The sequence below is a fragment of the Bufo bufo genome, chromosome 5 (genome assembly GCF_905171765.1).
Source record: "Bufo bufo chromosome 5, aBufBuf1.1, whole genome shotgun sequence".
Classification (NCBI taxonomy): domain Eukaryota; kingdom Metazoa; phylum Chordata; class Amphibia; order Anura; family Bufonidae; genus Bufo; species Bufo bufo.
Genome location: NC_053393.1, coordinates 194313805 through 194334024, shown reverse-complemented (window position 1 = coordinate 194334024; position 20220 = coordinate 194313805). Strand labels below are relative to the sequence as shown.

Genomic DNA, 20220 nt, shown 5'->3' with positions numbered 1-20220 from the left:
ACTGCTGGCGAGACTGTTTACAACTGCAGAAACACACGAGTCTTGCAGTGAGTGATATATGTAAAGATATTACATGAAAAAGATCAACAAAGCATTCCCATGTCTCCATTTTATCCACCAAATCCCTATTTAGTCTATTACATGCATGATTTATATAAGGAGAAGAGCACCTGTAAATAGTAGAAGGGAAACTGAACATGTATGGTTTACATAAAATAATAGGGACAATACCTGACTAAATGGTACAGAAACAAAGGAATTATTTGCTATGAGCTGTCTGTATCATAAACTAAGAAAAACATTTTAGAAAATATTAAAAAGGCACTAAAACATTTTTACCTTGAAACCCTGAATGGATTGGTTTTCATAACTGTTGAATACACTTTGATTTGATAAATTGGATTTTTCATGATTAGTATGGTCGGAAACATAGAGGTAAACAGGTAGAGCTGCCCTCAATACATGGGGACTGCCTATTTTCCTTGTAGTGGCCAAAAAGTAGTATTACACACAGCCACTTAAATAACTGGTTCCCCCAAAGTGAGCACTGCTTATTCCTCATTCCCTGGTAGGAATATGGAAAGGTATTGTTGGTATGAGATTACCCCTTTAACTCCAGGATATTGGAAACAATAGCTGGTTGGCCATACACATTAAATGTCGATTTGGGACAACCATCTAATGTGTATGGGGCCTCCCATCTGTCCCTCCGACAGTATCTACTGGGGAAGATGAACATCCAATCCTTTTGTTCAGGGAGAAAAGCTACTGAGAATACATGGCTGGTCGTCCAAGTGCAGCAAGCATATTTATAAAGGAATCAGGAGTGATGGCTTTTGATAACATGAACATTCTGCCATTCGCTAGCTTACGTGTATGGCCGGTCTTAGTGTAAGATCTGAAGCTACTAAACTACTTTGCAAATAGATTTGCAGTTCAGTTTTTTACTGGTTGCTTTCAACTTCAATTATGATCTCCGTTACGTTCCTTCAAATACATTAGGTGACCCACACTCTGACTCTCCAAATCACACAGCATCATCAGTGTGAACTAGATGCCAATCTCTCGAGGCGAGCCTAACAGATTCTCAATGCACAGTTCATGGGCTTCCTTAGAGAGACTGATATCTGGTCCACCTGAAGAGCCTGTATGACTGGAGAGTCAGACGGTGAGTCACATGGCATAACAGAAGGAACAGAGATTAGAATTGAAGAAAAAACCCACCGGCAAGATACTTACCTGCCAATCTATTTACCCAATGCCCATTACAAATTGAACAAATAATGATCATATTCCCCAAAGGTAAAACAGTTCTAGGAGTTTAGAGAGCTCTAGAAATGCACACTGCTCAATAACCCTGCCTTACTAGAACTAAAGAGAACATGGGCTTTAAGAATGAGACGTGTTCTTGATAGTAAAAGAAAAGCATGAACACATGCTACACAGCAGTTAGACTGAAAAGGAGATTTGTAATGCAAGTAAAGCTGCATGTTAAAACACTATATAAGCCAGTCATTTGTGCATTGTACTAACGGTAAGTGAACTGCAGTGCTCTTTGGATTAGCAAGAAGACCTCTTCACATAGGTTACACTGGCTCCAGTAAATTGCTTTTATATGATGCACATATTCAGAATGTTAATTTTATAGGCATAATAACATTAATAAAAAAAATTCTAACCAGCACCTAGAATATTAAAATCTACTTTGTGCATTGTAACATACCATCCATGTCATACTGTTAATAAAACCTTTAAAATATTTTCTTGAAATGAGTCAACTGCACTTCGGGTATTTTCATTGCCTTGTATAAAACGTAACATTTTAGAAGGACGATTAAACACTGAAAATGAGAATTCTTTGGAGAGTACCATTATAAAAAGAGACTTTAAAAATTAAAATAAAAAAACAACACAAAATTTGCCATTTTTACACAATATAGAAAAAGGTAAGAGATTTTATATGTAGCAGTATAAACTACCTGAGGAATGCAACACTTAGAATAAATAAGAGCACATAGAAAAGAAAAAAAAAAAAATCTGCCTCCAAGTTATATATTTTTGATGTCTTTGCGTGTAATTTATAGTTCTCTCTGGCAATAAGAATGAACATCCTATAATTTAGGCAATTTACAGATTACAGGTTCAGATTGACCTTGTAGCCCCATACAATTGCTCATCCACAGAGCTGGATTAGGAGTGGGAGAGAAATGTCATAACTGTATTTAAGGAATTTACCATAACAATGAAAAGCAGGGTATGCATGCATAATGTTAGCCATCAGAAGCACTACTGAAGGACTGTACATTTTGTAGCCCTTTCAGTTTCATGGAGAGAGATCTACAGAAGGGAACAGCACAAGAGATTTACTCACCCACAAATATGACACTTGTATTCTCTCATCCCAAGGTGTCTCTTCACATGGTTTCTGGCATCTCCAAGTTGAGCTGCTGCGAAGTTGCATATTTTGCATTTAAATGGCTTTGAGCCTATGGAGACAAAACACACAAGGAACAATTTACATCCAAGTAAGATTACAACCAAAAAATAAAATCAGATCCACAACATTTTAGGAAATGAGGCTTGATGTCACGGTGCGGTTCACCGTGACGTGGTTTGCCGTACAGGCTAGCTGCACGCCTTTTGCGTACTGGCTGCGGGTGTTTCCGTGTAGGCTGGTTGCTTTTGGCTGCGGTATCTAGTGTGAACCTGCCCATGGGTATGTGAGGTTGGTTGCGCTCTTGTGCAATGGCTGCGGTGTTCTGTGCATGCTAGTTGCTAGGGGCAACGTCCTGTATCGCAGCTTGGTATGCTGTGGTTTCTGGTTACCCTTGACCTGATTTGGTACCTCCCTGTTTGGTTCTGATGGGGTTAACCTTCCCTGGTCAGTTCCTATGTGTGTCCTTCCAGGTGCGCTCGTTAGGCTGCTATTTCTGCTTTTGAGCGTGGAGTGTTCAGGTCAGTCTGTTCTGTCTTGTCTTGTGGGTGTTTCACCCTTCTGCTCTGTGTAGTCTGTCTGTCTACGTTTGTCTTGCCAGGTTTTAACCTTTGCTGCTGAACCAAGGGGTCCTACTATCTACACCTCGGTGTGTTCGCCTCGTTCTGTATACTGTCATGTGCCGGATGTCCCAATGGGGACCTCCGAGACGTCAGGCGAGCAGGATACAAGGAAAACAGGCCAAGGACCACAAAACCCATAACTTATCACAAAGGAACCAAGACACGTGACAGTGACTATAACAGAAGACCTCAATGTACTGAAACGGATCAGTGGGTGTGAACCCACTGCACTCCTCCAGAGTATTGCTAGTCAGTGGTGCAGTGGGTTCGCACCCACTGATCCATTTTGGTACATTGAGGTCTTCTGTTATAGTCACTGTTACATGTCTTGGTTCCTTTGTGATAAGTTATGAGTTCCGTGGTCCTTGGCCTGTTTTTCTTGTATCCTGCTCGCCTGACGTCTCGGAGGTCAGCAGGAAAAGTTGAAATCACAGTGGTGGTGCACCGCAAGTCCCAGCAAGCAGCACATAAAAGCACAGAACCTCTCTGCATGCAGTCACCAGCTAGAATGGCTGCATGCAGGTAGGTTCAGCCCTTTCCTGTGCAGCTATAGCTCTGCCATTGGCTGGAACATTGTTCCAACCAATCGCAACGCTGGCAGGGGACACCAAACACTGGTGTCCCCTGCCTCACCTCGGAGGAGACAGGTGCTGATCGGTCACCTCCCCCTGACCCACCCTGTAGTTCCATACTGCTTCCATGGCTGCAATGTGCCGGTCTTCATTTACCGGCCAATCACAGTGCTTGAAGCTGCAGGGGGGCGGTGCTGAACCATGCTGCCCTTACCTGGCATGGATGCCTGCTGGTAAGAGCAGCCATGGTGCCTCGATTCCCCCGCGATTCCCTCCCAGCACCCGGCGGACCTTGTGCCGTATATGTACGTCGCTGGTCCTTAAAGAGGACCTTTCACTACTGTAGAAACTAAAAACTAACTATATCAGTGGGCAGAGCGGCGCCCAGGGGTCCCCCTGCACTTACAGGCTATGAGCTGTGCGCTGCGATTGGCCAGCGCTGCAGCAAGGGACACGCCTCATACAAGAAATCAGTCAGAGGGAGCGCAGACACCGGAGCCTATACCGGGCGAACGGAGCGGCGCCCAGACATACTAGTAAGTGCAGGGGGACCCCTGGGCGCCGCTCTGCCCACTGATATAGTTAGTTTTTAGTTTCTACAGTAGTGAAAGGTCCTCTTTAAGTCACGTCCAGCTGAGACGTACATGTACGGCAAGGGTCCTGAAGGGGTTAATGACTAAGCAAGAAAGCTTCTCTAGATTGTGTCCTGCCCACCCATAGAGAACAGGAATGATGTTACCTGACATATCTCTAATATGGGAGCATCATCTCATCTGTCCAATCTCTGAAATTTGTGAGGTGTGTCTACCGTATGCTTGTGCATCTAGACATGGGCATGTTTATGTGCACATTTGCAGAGGGACAATGGGGGTTAAAGGAAAAATGTTTCCTTCCACCAGGTGGACAATTTGTGATCTTTATATTAGGGTATAGACACACATTCAGGTTTTTTTATGCAACTTTTGAAGATAAAATTAGGGGTGGATAATAAAAGGAGTGAAAGTATGAAGGACAAACTCTACTTCTCTTTTTAAATCCGTTCCTGCATCAAAAAACCTGAACATGTGGCTGTGCCCTCAGCTTAAGAACAGATGGTCCAGCTGCCGTACATGGCCATCCATGATGTGGCCAATGGAAGATTTTGAAGGTAATACCCCATATTTACCTGGCCGACCCATGAGGGCAGGGTTTAAGCCATGTGTAGCATTTGGACCATCTGTACTTTACCTTACCATGTTCACCTTTAAGAGCCATTTATGGAAAACCAATGACCAAAATAACCATATGAGTATTACTGAGCTGGACTGATTCATTTTGCTTTACAAGAGATGAAGCTGGATACTTTTTTATCTATCCTACTGATTTGGTGACCAAGGATAGTAAAAGCAAAAAAAAAACAAGATACTGTGCGCAATGGAGCTTGAGGCTATGCTTACTCAGGAAACAGAGTAACTCCAGGGATTAACACCAATGAGTGATAATGAGATTAATTCTCAAGTGGACCTACTACACACCTCAGATTTCTGGTATCAGGCGGCTTTAAGAAACCTCCACCGTTATATCTTATAAACATAGGTGATGAATATTTTTATTATATGCACTTAAACTTAACAGGCGGGTATATTTTAGACATTGTAAAAAAAATTACTTTCAAATAAGAAACACCTTAAAAATATTTTCGGGATAAGTATGCCGTTCTGAAGCAGTGTGCTAAGTTTCCAACATCTCATATTGTCACGGTTATTTCAGATTTTTCCTGTCACACAGCGAGGGTGATTCATCACTCTGCTATTGTAATGACATGCAATGTGTGAATATACTGTGGATAAAATATTACGCCTTTACGACTGTTTTATAGCCCAGAATTTATGATTATTCTGGAAACTAGAAGTATTGACATTTTGGCTATTATTTATTTCAAGCACAAACTTTATTATTGGATGCCGAGCATCGGGCAGATATATGAAACAAGATAGAAGTGGTGTGATGAACTGGTTATTTTACAACGGGCTGGAGGTAAAAAGGGCAATGGATCAACACCCTGTACAAGTCTGATGGGTCAAAGTTCCCTTGAGTTCTAAAATGTGATTAGATTAACTCATAGTTACACAGCAAAGACAAAAACCCTACAGATGGGATGTTCACATATTTGGTGAAGCATGTCGTCATAGCAAGCTGTTAGATATCCCATATCAGTAAAGTTACTTCTGGTTCATACTAGAGATGAGCGAATTTCATGTTATGAAATTCGTTCCTGCTTCGTTTGGTTGTAAAAGCAGAATTACGTTATGGATTCCGTTACCACGGACCATAACGCAATTTTATGAAGGAATGCCTTTAGAGGCATTCCTTTATTCATTCCATCATAATATAAGTCTATGGGCTGGAAAACGGATCCGTCCCGTTTCCGTTCTGCAGGGGAGTCCTCTACTGCATAACGGAAACGGGACGGATGGATCCGTTATGCAGGCAATAGACTTCTATTCCGTTATGCATTCCGTTATAGAATTGTGTTATGGTCCGTGGTAACAGAATCCATAACGCAATTTAAGTTTTACCAGTAAACGAAGAGCGAACGAATTTCAAAGTATGAAATTCGCTCATCTCCAATTCCTACTTTACTATGGTTAGCGTATGCTTAGTGAGGTGCTCCAATCACTGCATGGAAACCACCCATGAAATATAGGAGCTCTAATAAGTATACATCTAGAGCTTAGATAAGACTGAATTTAGCCTCAATGAAAGTTGATCAATTGCACACTGTGCGGTGCCCTTGGAAATAAGACTATCCTCCAAGAATGGTTCGGTGAAATGAAGTTCTCGGTAAAATTTCAGAGTCTTAAATTTCAATGTAATTCCCAAAAGCAGACGAAAAAATGAAGCATTTAATTTTAATCTTCAGAAAGAAATAAAAAAGTCAACAGTACTAAGCACGGGCAGACAAGGTTGAATATTTCACAGTTCAATGACAATGAGGCTAGATCTCTTAATACTTCCATTTCTAGCAGCAGAAGTAGATGTAAAATATATTTAGCACCTGAATGGTTATATCTAGTCAGCTTTATATGTTTAAATGTCAAAAGCAGGTTGAGACTGCAGCTAACAGCAATCACATCTCATCAATCACACGGGGAAACGCCAGTTTATTTAAATGATGCAGATAAAACTAAATTAATCATTAATTTGGTGACATTCGAAATTGTCATTGCTCTGTGTAAAAGGGCTAATGCAAATCGTATAAAAATAGAAAAGGCATATATTCCTGGACAAGGAGAATGACAAAAATGCTGTGTGACGTCGGGAATTTTTGCAGATGCTAAGCCAACATATATGATTCTGCATGCTAGGCAATGGCAGGCCTTTAAACATTGGGGGAGATTTGTCGAAACTGGCTTAGTTGCCCATAGCAACCAATCAGATTCCACCTTTAATTTTCCAAAGGAGCTGTGAAAAGTGAAAGGTGGAATCTGATTGGTTGCTATGGACAACTAGGGCAGTTCTACTTTACACCAGTTTTTAAAAATCTCCCCCTTTGTGTGTATCCGCTGGCACAATGGCAAACACAGATTTTTTTTCAAATTTGACAATACGACTTCTATTAAATGAGTTAGGAGTACTGTCATTTTTTGGGTTTGCTCCTTTTTACACTAGGCACCATGCCCACCTTTATCCGAGGACTTCTGTGGGATTTACACATGCTCAATCTTTAACGCATGGAGTTAAATGTGAAATAAATTGGACAGATCACAACACATAATACAATTTATTCACATAACTCAAACAATGTACAGATGCAGCCGAGCTAAACTTGATGGTTAACGCGTTAAGTAAAAAATGGCGCAAAAAAGGTTAAATACCTCCTTTAATGTGTTTCAATGGCTTTTGTCACAAGATGGCACGAGAGAACACTGTGACATGTTTTATCACAGTCAATTTTAGCTTGGCTACATCTGTAATTACAGTATACTTAAAAGGTCACTGTCATTCCCAGCATCTTTGCATAAATCAATAGCATGAGTGAATACACAACACTTTGTTACCCACAGAAGTCTACGGAAAAGGGGGAGAGTGAGCTGCAGTGAGTGAGAATAAATGGACACAACACAGACACTGCGGGGAGCTCATAGTAAGTTATATACTGTATCTCACCCTAAGTGCTCTATTCACATCTATACTGCTCAGTACTTCTAATTGATCATGAGTGAGGGAGCAAAAACCGCTCCATGAACAGTTTATGGGCAGACAAGATAAAATCTTCGTTCAGAGACAACTGAGAATTACAGATGAACATTGCAGAGGGAAAAACTTCTAGAACATGCCAGATATAAGACATATAAGACACATGATGGTCAGATATAGTGCTATCACTTATTGATACACATTATGCATGTTAGGCTATGTTCGCAGCACATTTTTGTCCAATGTTTATCAAATACACATGATGTACTGTATACATTAGATGGATGTCCCAGACAGTACCCCTTCCTGCTTTGTGACGTACTATTATGTCACAGAGCGCAGTGAGTTAACACTCAATGCCAAAAAGATACATCACGGTGATGGCGCAGTCTCATGAGGTAAGTCTGAGCCATCATTTTCAGTTGAATTATACAGCTGGCACCTTGCTCTCAATGCAGGGATCAAAGTTAATTCTAATTCGGCAGTTTAACCCCCTCAGATGCTATAGTCAATAGCGCCGCTGACATCCGAGTGGTTAGAGAGGGGAAGCAGTCTCTGCCCTTTGATCGGCATCCCGCAAACAAACTCGCATGGTGCTGAGGCCTTCTGATGTCCCCCAGGCCTGCCATGTCCCACTACAACGCAATAAAACGCAATTATGCCACAGTTTTATGGGTTTTGTTTTCACAGAGTTCATTATGCAGTAAAACTGACTTGTGCTTCATTCTCCAAGTCAGTACTTTTGAAAATTAAAACTTTGAAAAAAAAAATTCTTGCCCGCCCCCCCCCCCCCCCCCATAACTTTTTTATAGTTATGTCTATGAAGATGTGCGAGGGCTCATTTTTTGAAGGACGATCTGTAGTTTTTGGTAATACCATTTTGGGGTGTGCATGACTTTTTCATCATTTTTTATTCAGTTTTCTTGGAAGGTAAAGTGATGAAAAAACTGTGAATTGGCCATTTAAATTTTTTTTTACGTTATACCATTTACCGTATGGTATGGATTTTTTTATATTTTAATAGTACTGGAGTTTTCTCACGCTGCTATGCCCATTATGCTTATTTTTTATTGTTTATGTATTCTTATTTTGAATTTGGGGAAAGGGGGTGATTTGAATTTTTATTCTTAATATATATCTTTTTACCTTTTTTTAACTTTTTTTTAGGTCCCCAAGTGGATCCCAACATGCAAATCATTAGTTGCAATTTGTATAGAATAATGGAATTTTCTCCATTACCGTATACATAAATCACTATATTACAATTCAGTGCTGCCACCTGCTGGCCTGAATTGTAATATACAAGTAATGAACCTAGAAGCCTAGCACAGGCTCTGGCTCATTACTTGGGCCCCTTTCAGATGAGCGAGTTTTCCGTGCGGGTGCAAAGCGTGAAGCAAATGCATTGCGCCAGCACTGAATCTGGACCCATTCATTTCAATGGGTCTGTGTACATGTGCATTGTTTTTCACGCATCACTTGTGCGTTGCGTGAAATTCGCAGCATGTTCTATATTCTGTGTTTTTAACGCAGCACTGGCCCCATAAAAGTGAATGGGGCTGCGTGAAAAACGAATCGCATCTGCAAGCAAGTGTGGATGCGATGCGTTTTTCACTGATGGTTGCTAAGAGATGTTGTTTGTAAACATTCAGTTTTCTATCACGCGCATGAAAACCGCATCAATGCGAAATTCACCCGAGCGATAAAAACTGAACAACTGAACGCAATCGCAAACAAAACTGAGTAAGCTTGCTTGCAAAATAGTGTGGGTTTTCCTGAACGCACCCTAGCCGTGGGTGTCTGCTGTGTGAAACAGCAGGCACCTGGTAGCTATGGCACTCACTCTACTCCAGAGTGAGAGCCATCTTTAAAGACCTGACACCCGCTGTATATGTACATGGTTGGGAAGGGGTTAAAGTCTTACTACATTTTACTTTTAATGAACCTTTTAACAGACTTGCACTAAAACATCACATAGCATATTGGAGAATTAAGGATTTGTGTACCCGTAATAATATATCTACTTCCTACAACATATCATGGTTTTAGACCAAAAGCCTGAATAGGTAGTGTGTGGACCACTCTACCATCAGAACAACTCAACTGGCAAGTGAAATGCCTCATGTATGGTCCATACTACTACTGTACATATGTTTCTTTTTGAAATGACAAGTCTATTATCAGTGAAAATAAACAACGTTCAAAATCTCTCACAGCCCCTATCAAACGTGCTCCTACAATTTTCTGCCGACCACACTGCAATACTCAAGAACCTAAGAGTGATCTTGCAATCAATTGGAGGCATTTCACCAACAAGGCCCCCGGGAACGGACTGGGAACCTTGAAAAATTACTAAAGTGCCCCCGTTTTGTAGTTAGGCCCAAACTGATGGAAGGCAGGGCCAGCAATACCATATTGTGGCACAAAATACTGCCAGAGCACAAAATACATCCCCAAAAACTTCCACTTGCCGGCTGTGATCGACCCACCGAGAAAATGCCCCTGCAAGGTCTGTGGCCAATCCGCCCCTGAAGGCACCTAATCTGACATCTCAGCACATCTCAGACATCTAGTGCCACATGTCAAGGATTAGACTTTGGGCATAGAAATACTGTATATATGAGCTTTATCTCGCTCCGGTTGGTAACCTTTGGAGGCTTTTCGCTTACGGAATACTAAACCACCTTCCTGCAAATCCCAGGGCAGCCTCAATGGGAGTTTTTTTTTATCATATTGCCTAGTGACTAGCTGCTTTGTACTGATTGAATGAATCCCTAAGAGAAAGAAGTTTCAATAAACTGATGATTTAGGTCACATTTAATTCCAATAGTCAAGATCATAAACAGTTCACTGTGGGGAAGTAGTGAACTGCCTCCAAAATTGGGAAGTTTGTGCCTATTAGCACAGCATGCAGAAATCTCTGAATAGAAGTGCTTTAGTCAACTAGCCCGCTGTGTTCACTGTTTTATTTGTATGAGTTAATTTGAATGGAAATGAAAACACTAATGCAGATGTTCCTATTCAGCGGGAACATGGGTTATGGTGGTCATTTTCTCATCTACATTCATTAAAATTTATTAATAATCACCAACAGACAGTTTAAAAAAAATCCACCAAGCTCTATAAAAACACATTAAATAAATGACGAAAAATCGGTCTTAGTTAAAAATTCTATGATAATGATATATCGCTGGTGGTCTGCATCAGCCTTGAGAAAACTCCAATCCATCACCGTTGAAAAACCTTCAATAACCGGTTCTCATTAAACCATAGATAGTTAATGGCCAAATGCTCGTTAGAGAGAGAGCTATTTGTCCTGACTCTCCCATACCCACTCTGAGAGTGTTCTCAATGGACAGAAGGACAAGATGCTTAACATTTCTAGTAGTGGTGTCCAGTGAGAACAAGTAATCAGGCATGCTGAAATCTGACAGGTCCCCATCTTTCCTTTTCCCTGACATCTGCCAACCAGAGAAGAGTCAAGAGACCCGCATACATTTTTAGTGACCGTGCCAAATATATTATTTCTATGTGTATCTGTCTGATCAGGATTTCAAGTGCTCTTAAAGGGGTTGTCCCATGAACAATATTCTACATTTTTCAAACCAGCACCTGGATGTGAATACTTTTTTAATTGCACATAATAAAATTTTGTATAGCCACTGAGCAAGGTCAATAAATGGTTACTGAAAAAAAAGAGACAAAAAACAGCGCTGGGGCGCAACATAGCGTAGTAAGGTCACGAGTCACCAAAAGAAAGATACACAAGGCTTGTGTGGTTAATGTTCTCACCTTGTTGAGTTGTGATAACGCACAACCCAACCTACAAGCAAGCAGCGTTTTGGTGTCCGTCTCCCAAAGTGGAATGGAGACTGAACTGATGCAATCTGATGCATTTTGAGCGGATCCTTTTCCATTCAGAATGCATTAGAGCCCTGAACGGATCTCACAAACAGAAAGCCAAAACATGAGTATGAAAGTAGACTTAGGCCTCATGCACACGGACGTTTTTTTTTTAAGGTCGCAAAAACAGGCTCCGTAGGTCCGTGACCGTTTTTTCATCCGTGGGTCTTCTTGATTTTTGGTGGATCCACGGACATGAAAAAAAGGCGTTTTGGTGTCGCCTGGCCGTGCGGAGCCAAACGGATCCGTCCTGAATTACAATGCAAGTCAATGGGGACGGATCCGTTTGACGTAACACAATATGGTGCAATTGCAACGGATCCGTCCCCCATTGACTTTCAATGTAAAGTCAGGAGTCCCTATTATACCATCGGATTGGAGTTTTCTCCAATCCGATGGTATATTTTAACTTGAAGCGTCCCCATCACCATGGGAACGCCTCTATGTTTAGAATATACCATCGGATTTGAGTTAGATCGTGAAAACTCATATCCGACAGTATATTCTAACACAGAGGCGTTCCCATAGTGATGGGGACGCTTCAAGTTAGAATATACTTTGAACTGTGTACATGACTGCCCCCTGCTGCCTGGCAGCACCCGATCTCTTACAGGGGGGCTATGATACGCACAATTAACCCCTTAGGTCTTGAGGGGTTAATTGTGCATATCATAGCCCCCTGTAAGAGATCATGTGCTGCCAGGCAGGAGGGGGCACACCCCCTCCCTCCCAGTTTTAAATTCATTGGTGGCCAGTGGGCCCCCCCTCCCCCCCCTGTAGATTCATTGGTGGCCAGTGGGCCCCCCCTCCCTCCCCCCTCCTAATTAAAATCTCTGGGGCTCCGATCGGTAACCATGGCAACCAGGACGCTACTGCAGTCCTGGTTTGCCATGGTTACTTAGCAATTTTTAGAAGCATTATACTTACCTGCGAGCTAGCGATGTCCTGTGACGGCCGGGCGCTCCTCCTACTGGTAAGTGAAAGGTCTGTGCGGCGCATTGCTTATAGCACAGACCTGTCACTTACCAGTAGGAGGAGCGCCCGGCCGGACACAGACATCCGCAGCCTCGCAGGTAAGTATAACGCTTCTAAAAATTCCTATGTAACCAGGGCAACCAGGACTGCAGTAGCGTCCTGGTTTGCCATGGTTACCGATCGGAGCCCCCAGCGATTAACTGGGACTCTCCGATCGGAACTCTCCGCTGCCACCAATGATAGGGGGGGAGATTTTAATTAGGAGGGGGAGGGAGGGGGGGCCGCACTGGCCATCAATGAATCTACAGTACTACAGGGGAGGGAGGGGGGGCCGCACTGGCCACCAATGAATCTACAGTACTACAGGGGAGGGAGGGCCGCACTGGCCACCAATGATTCTACAGTACTACAGGGGAGGGAGGGGGGGCCGCACTGGCCCCCAATGAATTTAAAACTGGGGAGGGAGGGGGGTGTGCCCCCTCCTGCCTGGCAGCACATGATCTCTTAAGGGGGCTATGATACGCACAATTAACCCCTCAGGTGCAGCACCTGAGGGGTTAATTGTGCGGATCACAGCCCCCTGTAAGAGGAGTCGGGTGCTGCCAGGCAGCAGGGGGCAGTCATGTACACAGTTCAAAGTATATTCTAACTAGAAGCGTCCCCATCACTCATGCTCTGAAAAGCGTCCCCCAGCTCTGAAAAGCTTTTATGCAGACGGATCTGCGGATCAGTCTGTGTGAAAGTAGCCTACGGCCACGGACCACGGACGCGGATGCCAATCTTGTGTGCATCCGTGTTTTTTCACGGACCCATTGACTTTGAATGGGTCCATGAACCGTTGTCCGTCAAAAATAATAGGACAGGTCATATTTTTTTGACGGACAGGAAACACGGATCACGGATACGGCTGCAAAACGGGGCCATTTTTCCGATTTTTTCGCGGACCAATTGACTTTCAACGGTCGTGTGCATGAGGCCTTACTGTAATGCAGCACATAATAAAATTGCACTTGTTTGTTTACTGGTATCAGCTTTGCTTCACATGCACTCAGAAATTCTCTTCTATGAGATTCACTCACAGTTCGGATGTCTCATCAGGCTCTGTGGGCGTTCCTGTGGATTCACATGCACCAGCACAAGCTCTGCTGCCCCGCCCCCATATCCTGTACACAGCACAGCTAGCAGCCACTTAGATACAGACTGCTGGAACTTGCAAGTAACTTGGTAGTAAGATTTCATTTCAATCCACAACATGGTGAGTCTTACAGTATGCTACAGCCTGTAATCAGCAGATCTATTTCTCACTTTCCATTCTGTGGAAAGACCATTATTAGTGCAGCGATCTACAGTCAGAACTATGGCGTTATAAGGCTACTTTCACACTAGAGTTTTAGTTTTCCAGTATTAAGATCCTTCACAGGGGCTTAATACCGGAAAAAAACGCTTCAGTTTTGTCTCCATTCATTGTCAAAGGGAACAAAACTGAACTGAACAGAACGGAATGCTCCAAAATGCATTCTGTTCAGTTTGGTTGCATTCCCATACCGGAGAGTAAACCGCAACATATTGTAGTTTGCTTTCCGTCCAGGGATGCGGAGCATGACCCCCAATGAAAGTCAATGGGGACGGATCCGTTTTCTCTGCCACAATAGAGAACGGAATCGTCCCCCATTGACTTTCAATAGATTTCATGACGTATCCGTCTTGGCAATGTTAAAGATAATACAACCGGATCCGTTCATAATGAATGCAGATGGTTGTATTATAATCTAATTATCAGTACCAGAAGAATTTTTGCTGAACCCTACCAGATCCAGCAAAAATGCTAGTGTGAAAGTAGCCTAAGCAGGATATAGATCTGATTACTGACCGCTCCCACATGGTCAACATGCGCTCTCTTCTGAACACAGTATTGTGTGCAGTCCACACAGTGAGCGGTCACTTTTCCCACACAGACTAGTACAGTGTGACGACACACAATGCTATGTACACATAGAAGTACACAGTGGGGGAGATTTATCAAAACTGATGTAAAGTAGAACTGGCTTAGTTGCCCATAGCAAACAATCAGATTCGTCCTTTCATTTTCCAATTAAGCTGTGATAAATGAAAGGTGGAATCTGATTGGAAACGGATGCAGACCCATTATGCGGATGTGTGAATGGACCCTAAGTTATGGTCAGTGGTAGCAGAATCCATAACGGAATTGTTGCATAACCCGAACCTGAACTATGTACACATAATTTGAAACACAAGTTCGTTTATCCCTAGTTTCGACCACAGGGGTGAATAAAGTGTTTTTCTTTTCACCTGGATTTGTTGCTGAATCCATTGGCCTGCACCTCCATATTGAAATTTTTATATATTTGGCCTGATGTGCTGCCATATATATTAGGGTTATTCCTGCAGTACATAAATCTTTTGCTAGAGGTAGTTGTGCATGGTGTGTGTGTGTGTGTGTATATATGTATATATATATATATATATATATATATATATATATATATATATATATATACAGTACAGACCAAAAGTTTGGACACACCTTCTCATTCAAAGAGTTTTCTTTATTTTCATGACTATGAAAATTGTAGATTCACACTGAAGGCATCAAAACTATGAATTAACACTTGTGGAATTATATACATAACAAACAAGTGTGAAACAACTGAAAATATGTCATATTCTAGGTTCTTCAAAGTAGCCACCTTTTGCTTTGATTACTGCTTTGCACACTCTTGGCATTCTCTTGATGAGCTTCAAGAGGTAGTCCCCTGAAATGGTTTTCACTTCACAGGTGTGCCCTGTCAGGTTTAATAAGTGGGATTTCTTGCCTTATAAATGGGGTTGGGACCATCAGTTGTGTTGAGGAGAAATCAGGTGGATACACAGCTGATAGTCCTACTGAATAGACTGTTAGAATTTGTATTATGGCAAGAAAAAAGCAGCTAAGTAAAAAAAAAACGAGTGGCCATCATTACTTTAAGAAATAAAGGTCAGTCAGTCAGCCGAAAAATTGGGAAAACTTTGAAAGTAAGGGCTATTTGACCATGAAGGAGAGTGATGGGGTGCTGCGCCAGATGACCTGGCCTCCACAGTCACCGGACCTGAACCCAATCGAGATGGTTTGAGGTGAGCTGGACCGCAGAGTGAAGGCAAAAGGGCCAACAAGTGCTAAGCATCTCTGGGAACTCCTTCAAGACTGTTGGAAGACGGTGTTCTGAGGGGATAGATCATGTGATATTTTTATAGAAGCTAGTTGTTACGGACGTGGCGATACCCAGTATATGTACTTTTTTATTTTACTTTAACACAATAAAAGCATTTTTGGCAGAAAAAAAATCATGTTTTAATGTCTACATATTCTGAGAGCCATATATATTTTTTTTTTTGGCCTATTATGTAGGGGCTCATTTTTTGCGGGATGAGGTGATGGTTTGATTAGTACTATTTTGGTGTACATATGACTATTTGATCGCTAAGTATTACACTTTTTGTGATGTAAGGTGACAAAAAATGGCTTTTTTGGCACAGTTAAATTTTTTTTACAGCATTTACCTTGGGGGTAGAGTGTGTGATATTTTTATAGAGCAGGTTGTTACGGACACAGCAATACAAAATATGTCTATTTTATTTATTTATTTTGGTTTTACACAATAAAAGCATCACCATATTCTGACCCCCATAACTTTTTTATAGTTATATCTCATGAGCTGTGTGGGGGCTCATATTTTGCAGGACAATCTGTAGTTGTATGACTTTTTGACCACATTTTGTTACTTTTTTTGGGTAAGAGAAGCGATGAAAAAATAGCAAATTGTCCAATTTGACCCTTTTTTCCATTACGTCATTTACCGTATTGGAAAAATATTTTTACCTTTTACTAGTACGGGTGTTTTCGGTCGCGGTGATACCCATGATGTTTATATTATGTTATTTATGTATATATTTTATTCTACAAAAAGGGGGGTGATTTAAACTTTGACATATTTTTTATATATATATATATATATATATATATATATATATATATATATATATATATATATTAGGGCTGCACGATATGGGAATTTTGTGCGATTGCGATTAGGGCCCTAAAAATTGCGATAACGATATGCGATGCAATATTTTAAGGGAATTGTGCTAGCGGTCTATTTGCTTGGATTTTCCCATATGAGCCGCTGACGCGGCTGGGTATGACATAGTTATGGGGGATCTGTGGATGATGCACTGTTATGGGGGATCTGTGGATGACGCTGTTATGTGGGGGATCTGTGGATGACGCTGTTATGTGGGGGATCTGTGAATGACGCTATGTGGGGGATCTGTGGATGACGCTGTTATGTGGGGGATCTGTGGATGACGCTGTTATGTGGGGGATCTGTGGATGACGCTGTTATGTGGGGGATCTGTGGAGGACACTGTTATGGGGGATCTGTGGAGGACAGTGTTATGGGGGATCTGTGGAGGACAGTGTTAGGTGGGGGATCTGTGGAGGACGCTGTTATGTGGGGGATCTGTGGATGACACTTATGGGGGGGGGGACGGAGGTGGGGGGATCTGTGGAGGACACTTATGGGGGGGGGATCTGTGGAGGACACTTATGGGGGGGATCTGTGGAGGACACTTAGGGGGATCTGTGGAGGACACTTATGGGGGATCTGTGTAAGACAGTGTTATGGGGGATCTGTGGATGGCACTGTTATAGGGGATGGGTGCTATGACACAAAGGGCCATGAGGGGGGCCAGCATAAGACACACATATAGCATCTTATGCTGGTCCCCCTCATGGCCCTATGTGTTCCCTCATGTGTCCTAAACTGCGCACATAACTGGCTTTGTGTGTAAAGTTTTTTACTACTGTCTGAACTCTGAAACAAGCTCTCTCCTATTGATAAAATGGCCAGCCTCTGTACTCACTTTCACCATGAATGTACTGCAGCGAGCGGCAGCAAGCTGGCCGGCCGGCGTGTGACTGACGTCACTTAGTAATGCTCCTCCCACTTAATTCAGGAAGCAGGAGCGTTACTAAGTTACGTCAGTCACGCGTCGGCCGGCCAGCTCGCTGCTGCTCGCGGCAGTACATTCATAGTGAAAGTGAGTACAGAGGCTGACCATTTTATCAATAGGAGAGAGCTTGTTTCAGACAATAGTAAAAAACTTTACACATCTCCTTTACACACAAAGCCAGTTATGTGCGCGGGGCCCATTCATATATAATCGCTGCATTTTCGGGTCGGCCAAATCGCCATATCGCATTTGGCGATTATCGCGATTCGATTATTTTTTCGATATATCGTGCAGCCCATATATATATATATATATATATATATATATATATATATATTAAGTTGTTTTAAACTTTTCTGTTATGATTTTGAAGTTCATATTTGAGCCTACAAAATCGATTTTTTGTTTTTAATTCTCAACAATCATGGATTTTTTATAGCCATTTAATGTTCAGAATTGCTCATTCCTTATGTGTCCCAGCGAGACCTAGCGCATTAAAATCAATTACCGGCATCCTCATTGGCCGCAGAGAATGCGGGTAAAAACCCTGGAGGCTCGAGCTTCTGGGGTTTTCACCTTTTAGATGCCGTGATCTCACTTGATCATGGCATCTAAAAGGCTTTGATTACCACAATCAGCATTATTGCCGGTCTCTGTTCTTTTAAACCGAAGAGACCCACCGGCCATAAAGCCTGCTGCACATGCGAGCGAGCGCCATGTTTGCCCATTGCTCCAGCGCCATACATGTACGGCACTGGTAGCGAAGGGGTTAAAGATGGAACCTGTACTGGAGTGAGCGCCATAGCCGCCGGGTACCTGCTGTTTCATACAGCACACACCTGCGGCTAATGTCTACCAAATGTAGACATTTAACCCCCCAGATGCTCTTGCCAAATGTAACCACGGCATCTGAGAAGGCTAAAACCCAGAAGAGCGCACTTCTGAGGCAAGAGCTCTTTCCCCCGACAGAGGTCAGAGAAAGAATTCTATGCTCATAATAATAATAATAATAATAATGAGGCTGAGCGTGTACTAGGCTTCCAGGCAAATTAATTGTATATTGAAATTCAGTGCTGCCAGTGCAGCGACTTCTGTATAGAATATTCTGATTATTGTAAGTTGGGGTCCACTTGTCACGGTCCCTCCTGTGAGAGAGGCGAGAAGATTGGATAGACTTTCTGCACGTGAGGCTATCTGACAGGTCTCTCTGTTTTCCTCTATGTATGTTGTTGTTTGGCAGGATCTCACATCTCCTCAGGTGCCGCTTGTTATCAGTGATGGGGTTCTATTTAGATCCGCCTCACACTGCTGACCATGCCATTGATAGTTTCTGCTTGGAGTTGCTAGTGCTGGTTTGTCTTGGAACTCCTGCTTCTCCATACATCTCTAAGCTAAGTACTTGTTGCCTTCTGTGTTTCTAATTATCTGGTGTGTGTTGTTTCTAGGCCTCAGGGAGATGCAGGTTCCTTCATTCTGGAAGGAACCAGCTGTCTAATCCCCTGCTACCTATCCTAGGGCTCGTCAGTTTTAGCAGGGCTTTAGGTATCCGGTGTATGAGTATTTCCACCATCAGGATCTGCTAATACTGGCAGTAGTTAGGGAAAGGCCTAGGGATTACTAGGAGGTCTTCATCTCTCTTCCTTAGCTTTTGAGGCCTAGATTGTTGTCTATTCATTGTTGTGTGTATTTGGTGTTTTCTCTTCCCCTTAACCTGTGACATTAACAACCGCCCAAACCGTTATCCTTTGTTTTATCTGTGCAGTTATGGATTCTGTTTCTGCACTGGTCGATCGTATGCAGGGGCTGTCTTTGGAGGTGGCTGACCTCCACACGGCCATTGCACAGTTTCAGAGACCACAGGCGATGGCGTTCTGGCAGCTGGAAACAGGCCTGCCCTGAACCAAAGGTTGCTCTCCCAGATAGGTTTTCCAGGGGAAGTGACAACTTTGTTCGGTTCAGGGAATCGTGCAAATTATATTTCAGACTGCGTCCTAGCTCTTCTGGGGACGAGAGTCAGAGAGTTGGGATTATTATTTTGTTGCTGAAAGGTGATGCTCAGTCTTGGGCTCTCTCTTTGCCGACTGGTTCACAATCCCTCCGGTCGGTAGATGAATTTTTCAGAGCTCTGGGACTTCCCTATGATGACCCAGATCGGGTTTTCCTGGCCAAATCTAAGTTGCGTTGCTTGCGGCAGGGAGAGCGTTCAGCTGAGTCCTATTGCTCTGAATTTAGGAGGTGGGCAACTGATACGGAGTGGAATGACCCAGATGTCAGTAGTCAATTTTGTCAAGGACAATCTGAGAACCTAAAGGACGCCTTGGCATTTCACGCAAATCCACAGTCATTGGAGGCGGCCATGACTCTGGCGGTGCGTATTGATAGACGCCTAAGGGAGATATCTAAAGTTCCTCTCGCTTGGGACGTATTATCATACAGGGAATCGGTCTCTTCTGACACTCTGGGTAAAGAGACACTCGAGCTCCTGTCTGGTGATGAGTCAATGCAATTGGGTCAGGTCACACTT

General features: G+C 42.7%; 1 protein-coding gene across 1 annotated transcript in view; it reads right to left on the bottom strand.

Annotated features, from left to right (window-relative positions):
• ZNF407 (zinc finger protein 407) overlaps positions 1 to 20220 on the bottom strand; it is a gene marked incomplete at its 5' end in the record, with an annotated part of 558459 nt that overhangs the window by 522436 nt on the left and 15803 nt on the right. The window contains one exon of the mRNA XM_040433918.1: positions 2372 to 2486. Coding sequence (XP_040289852.1) covers positions 2372 to 2486 — 115 coding nt within the window. The remainder of the gene's footprint in view (positions 1 to 2371; positions 2487 to 20220) is intronic.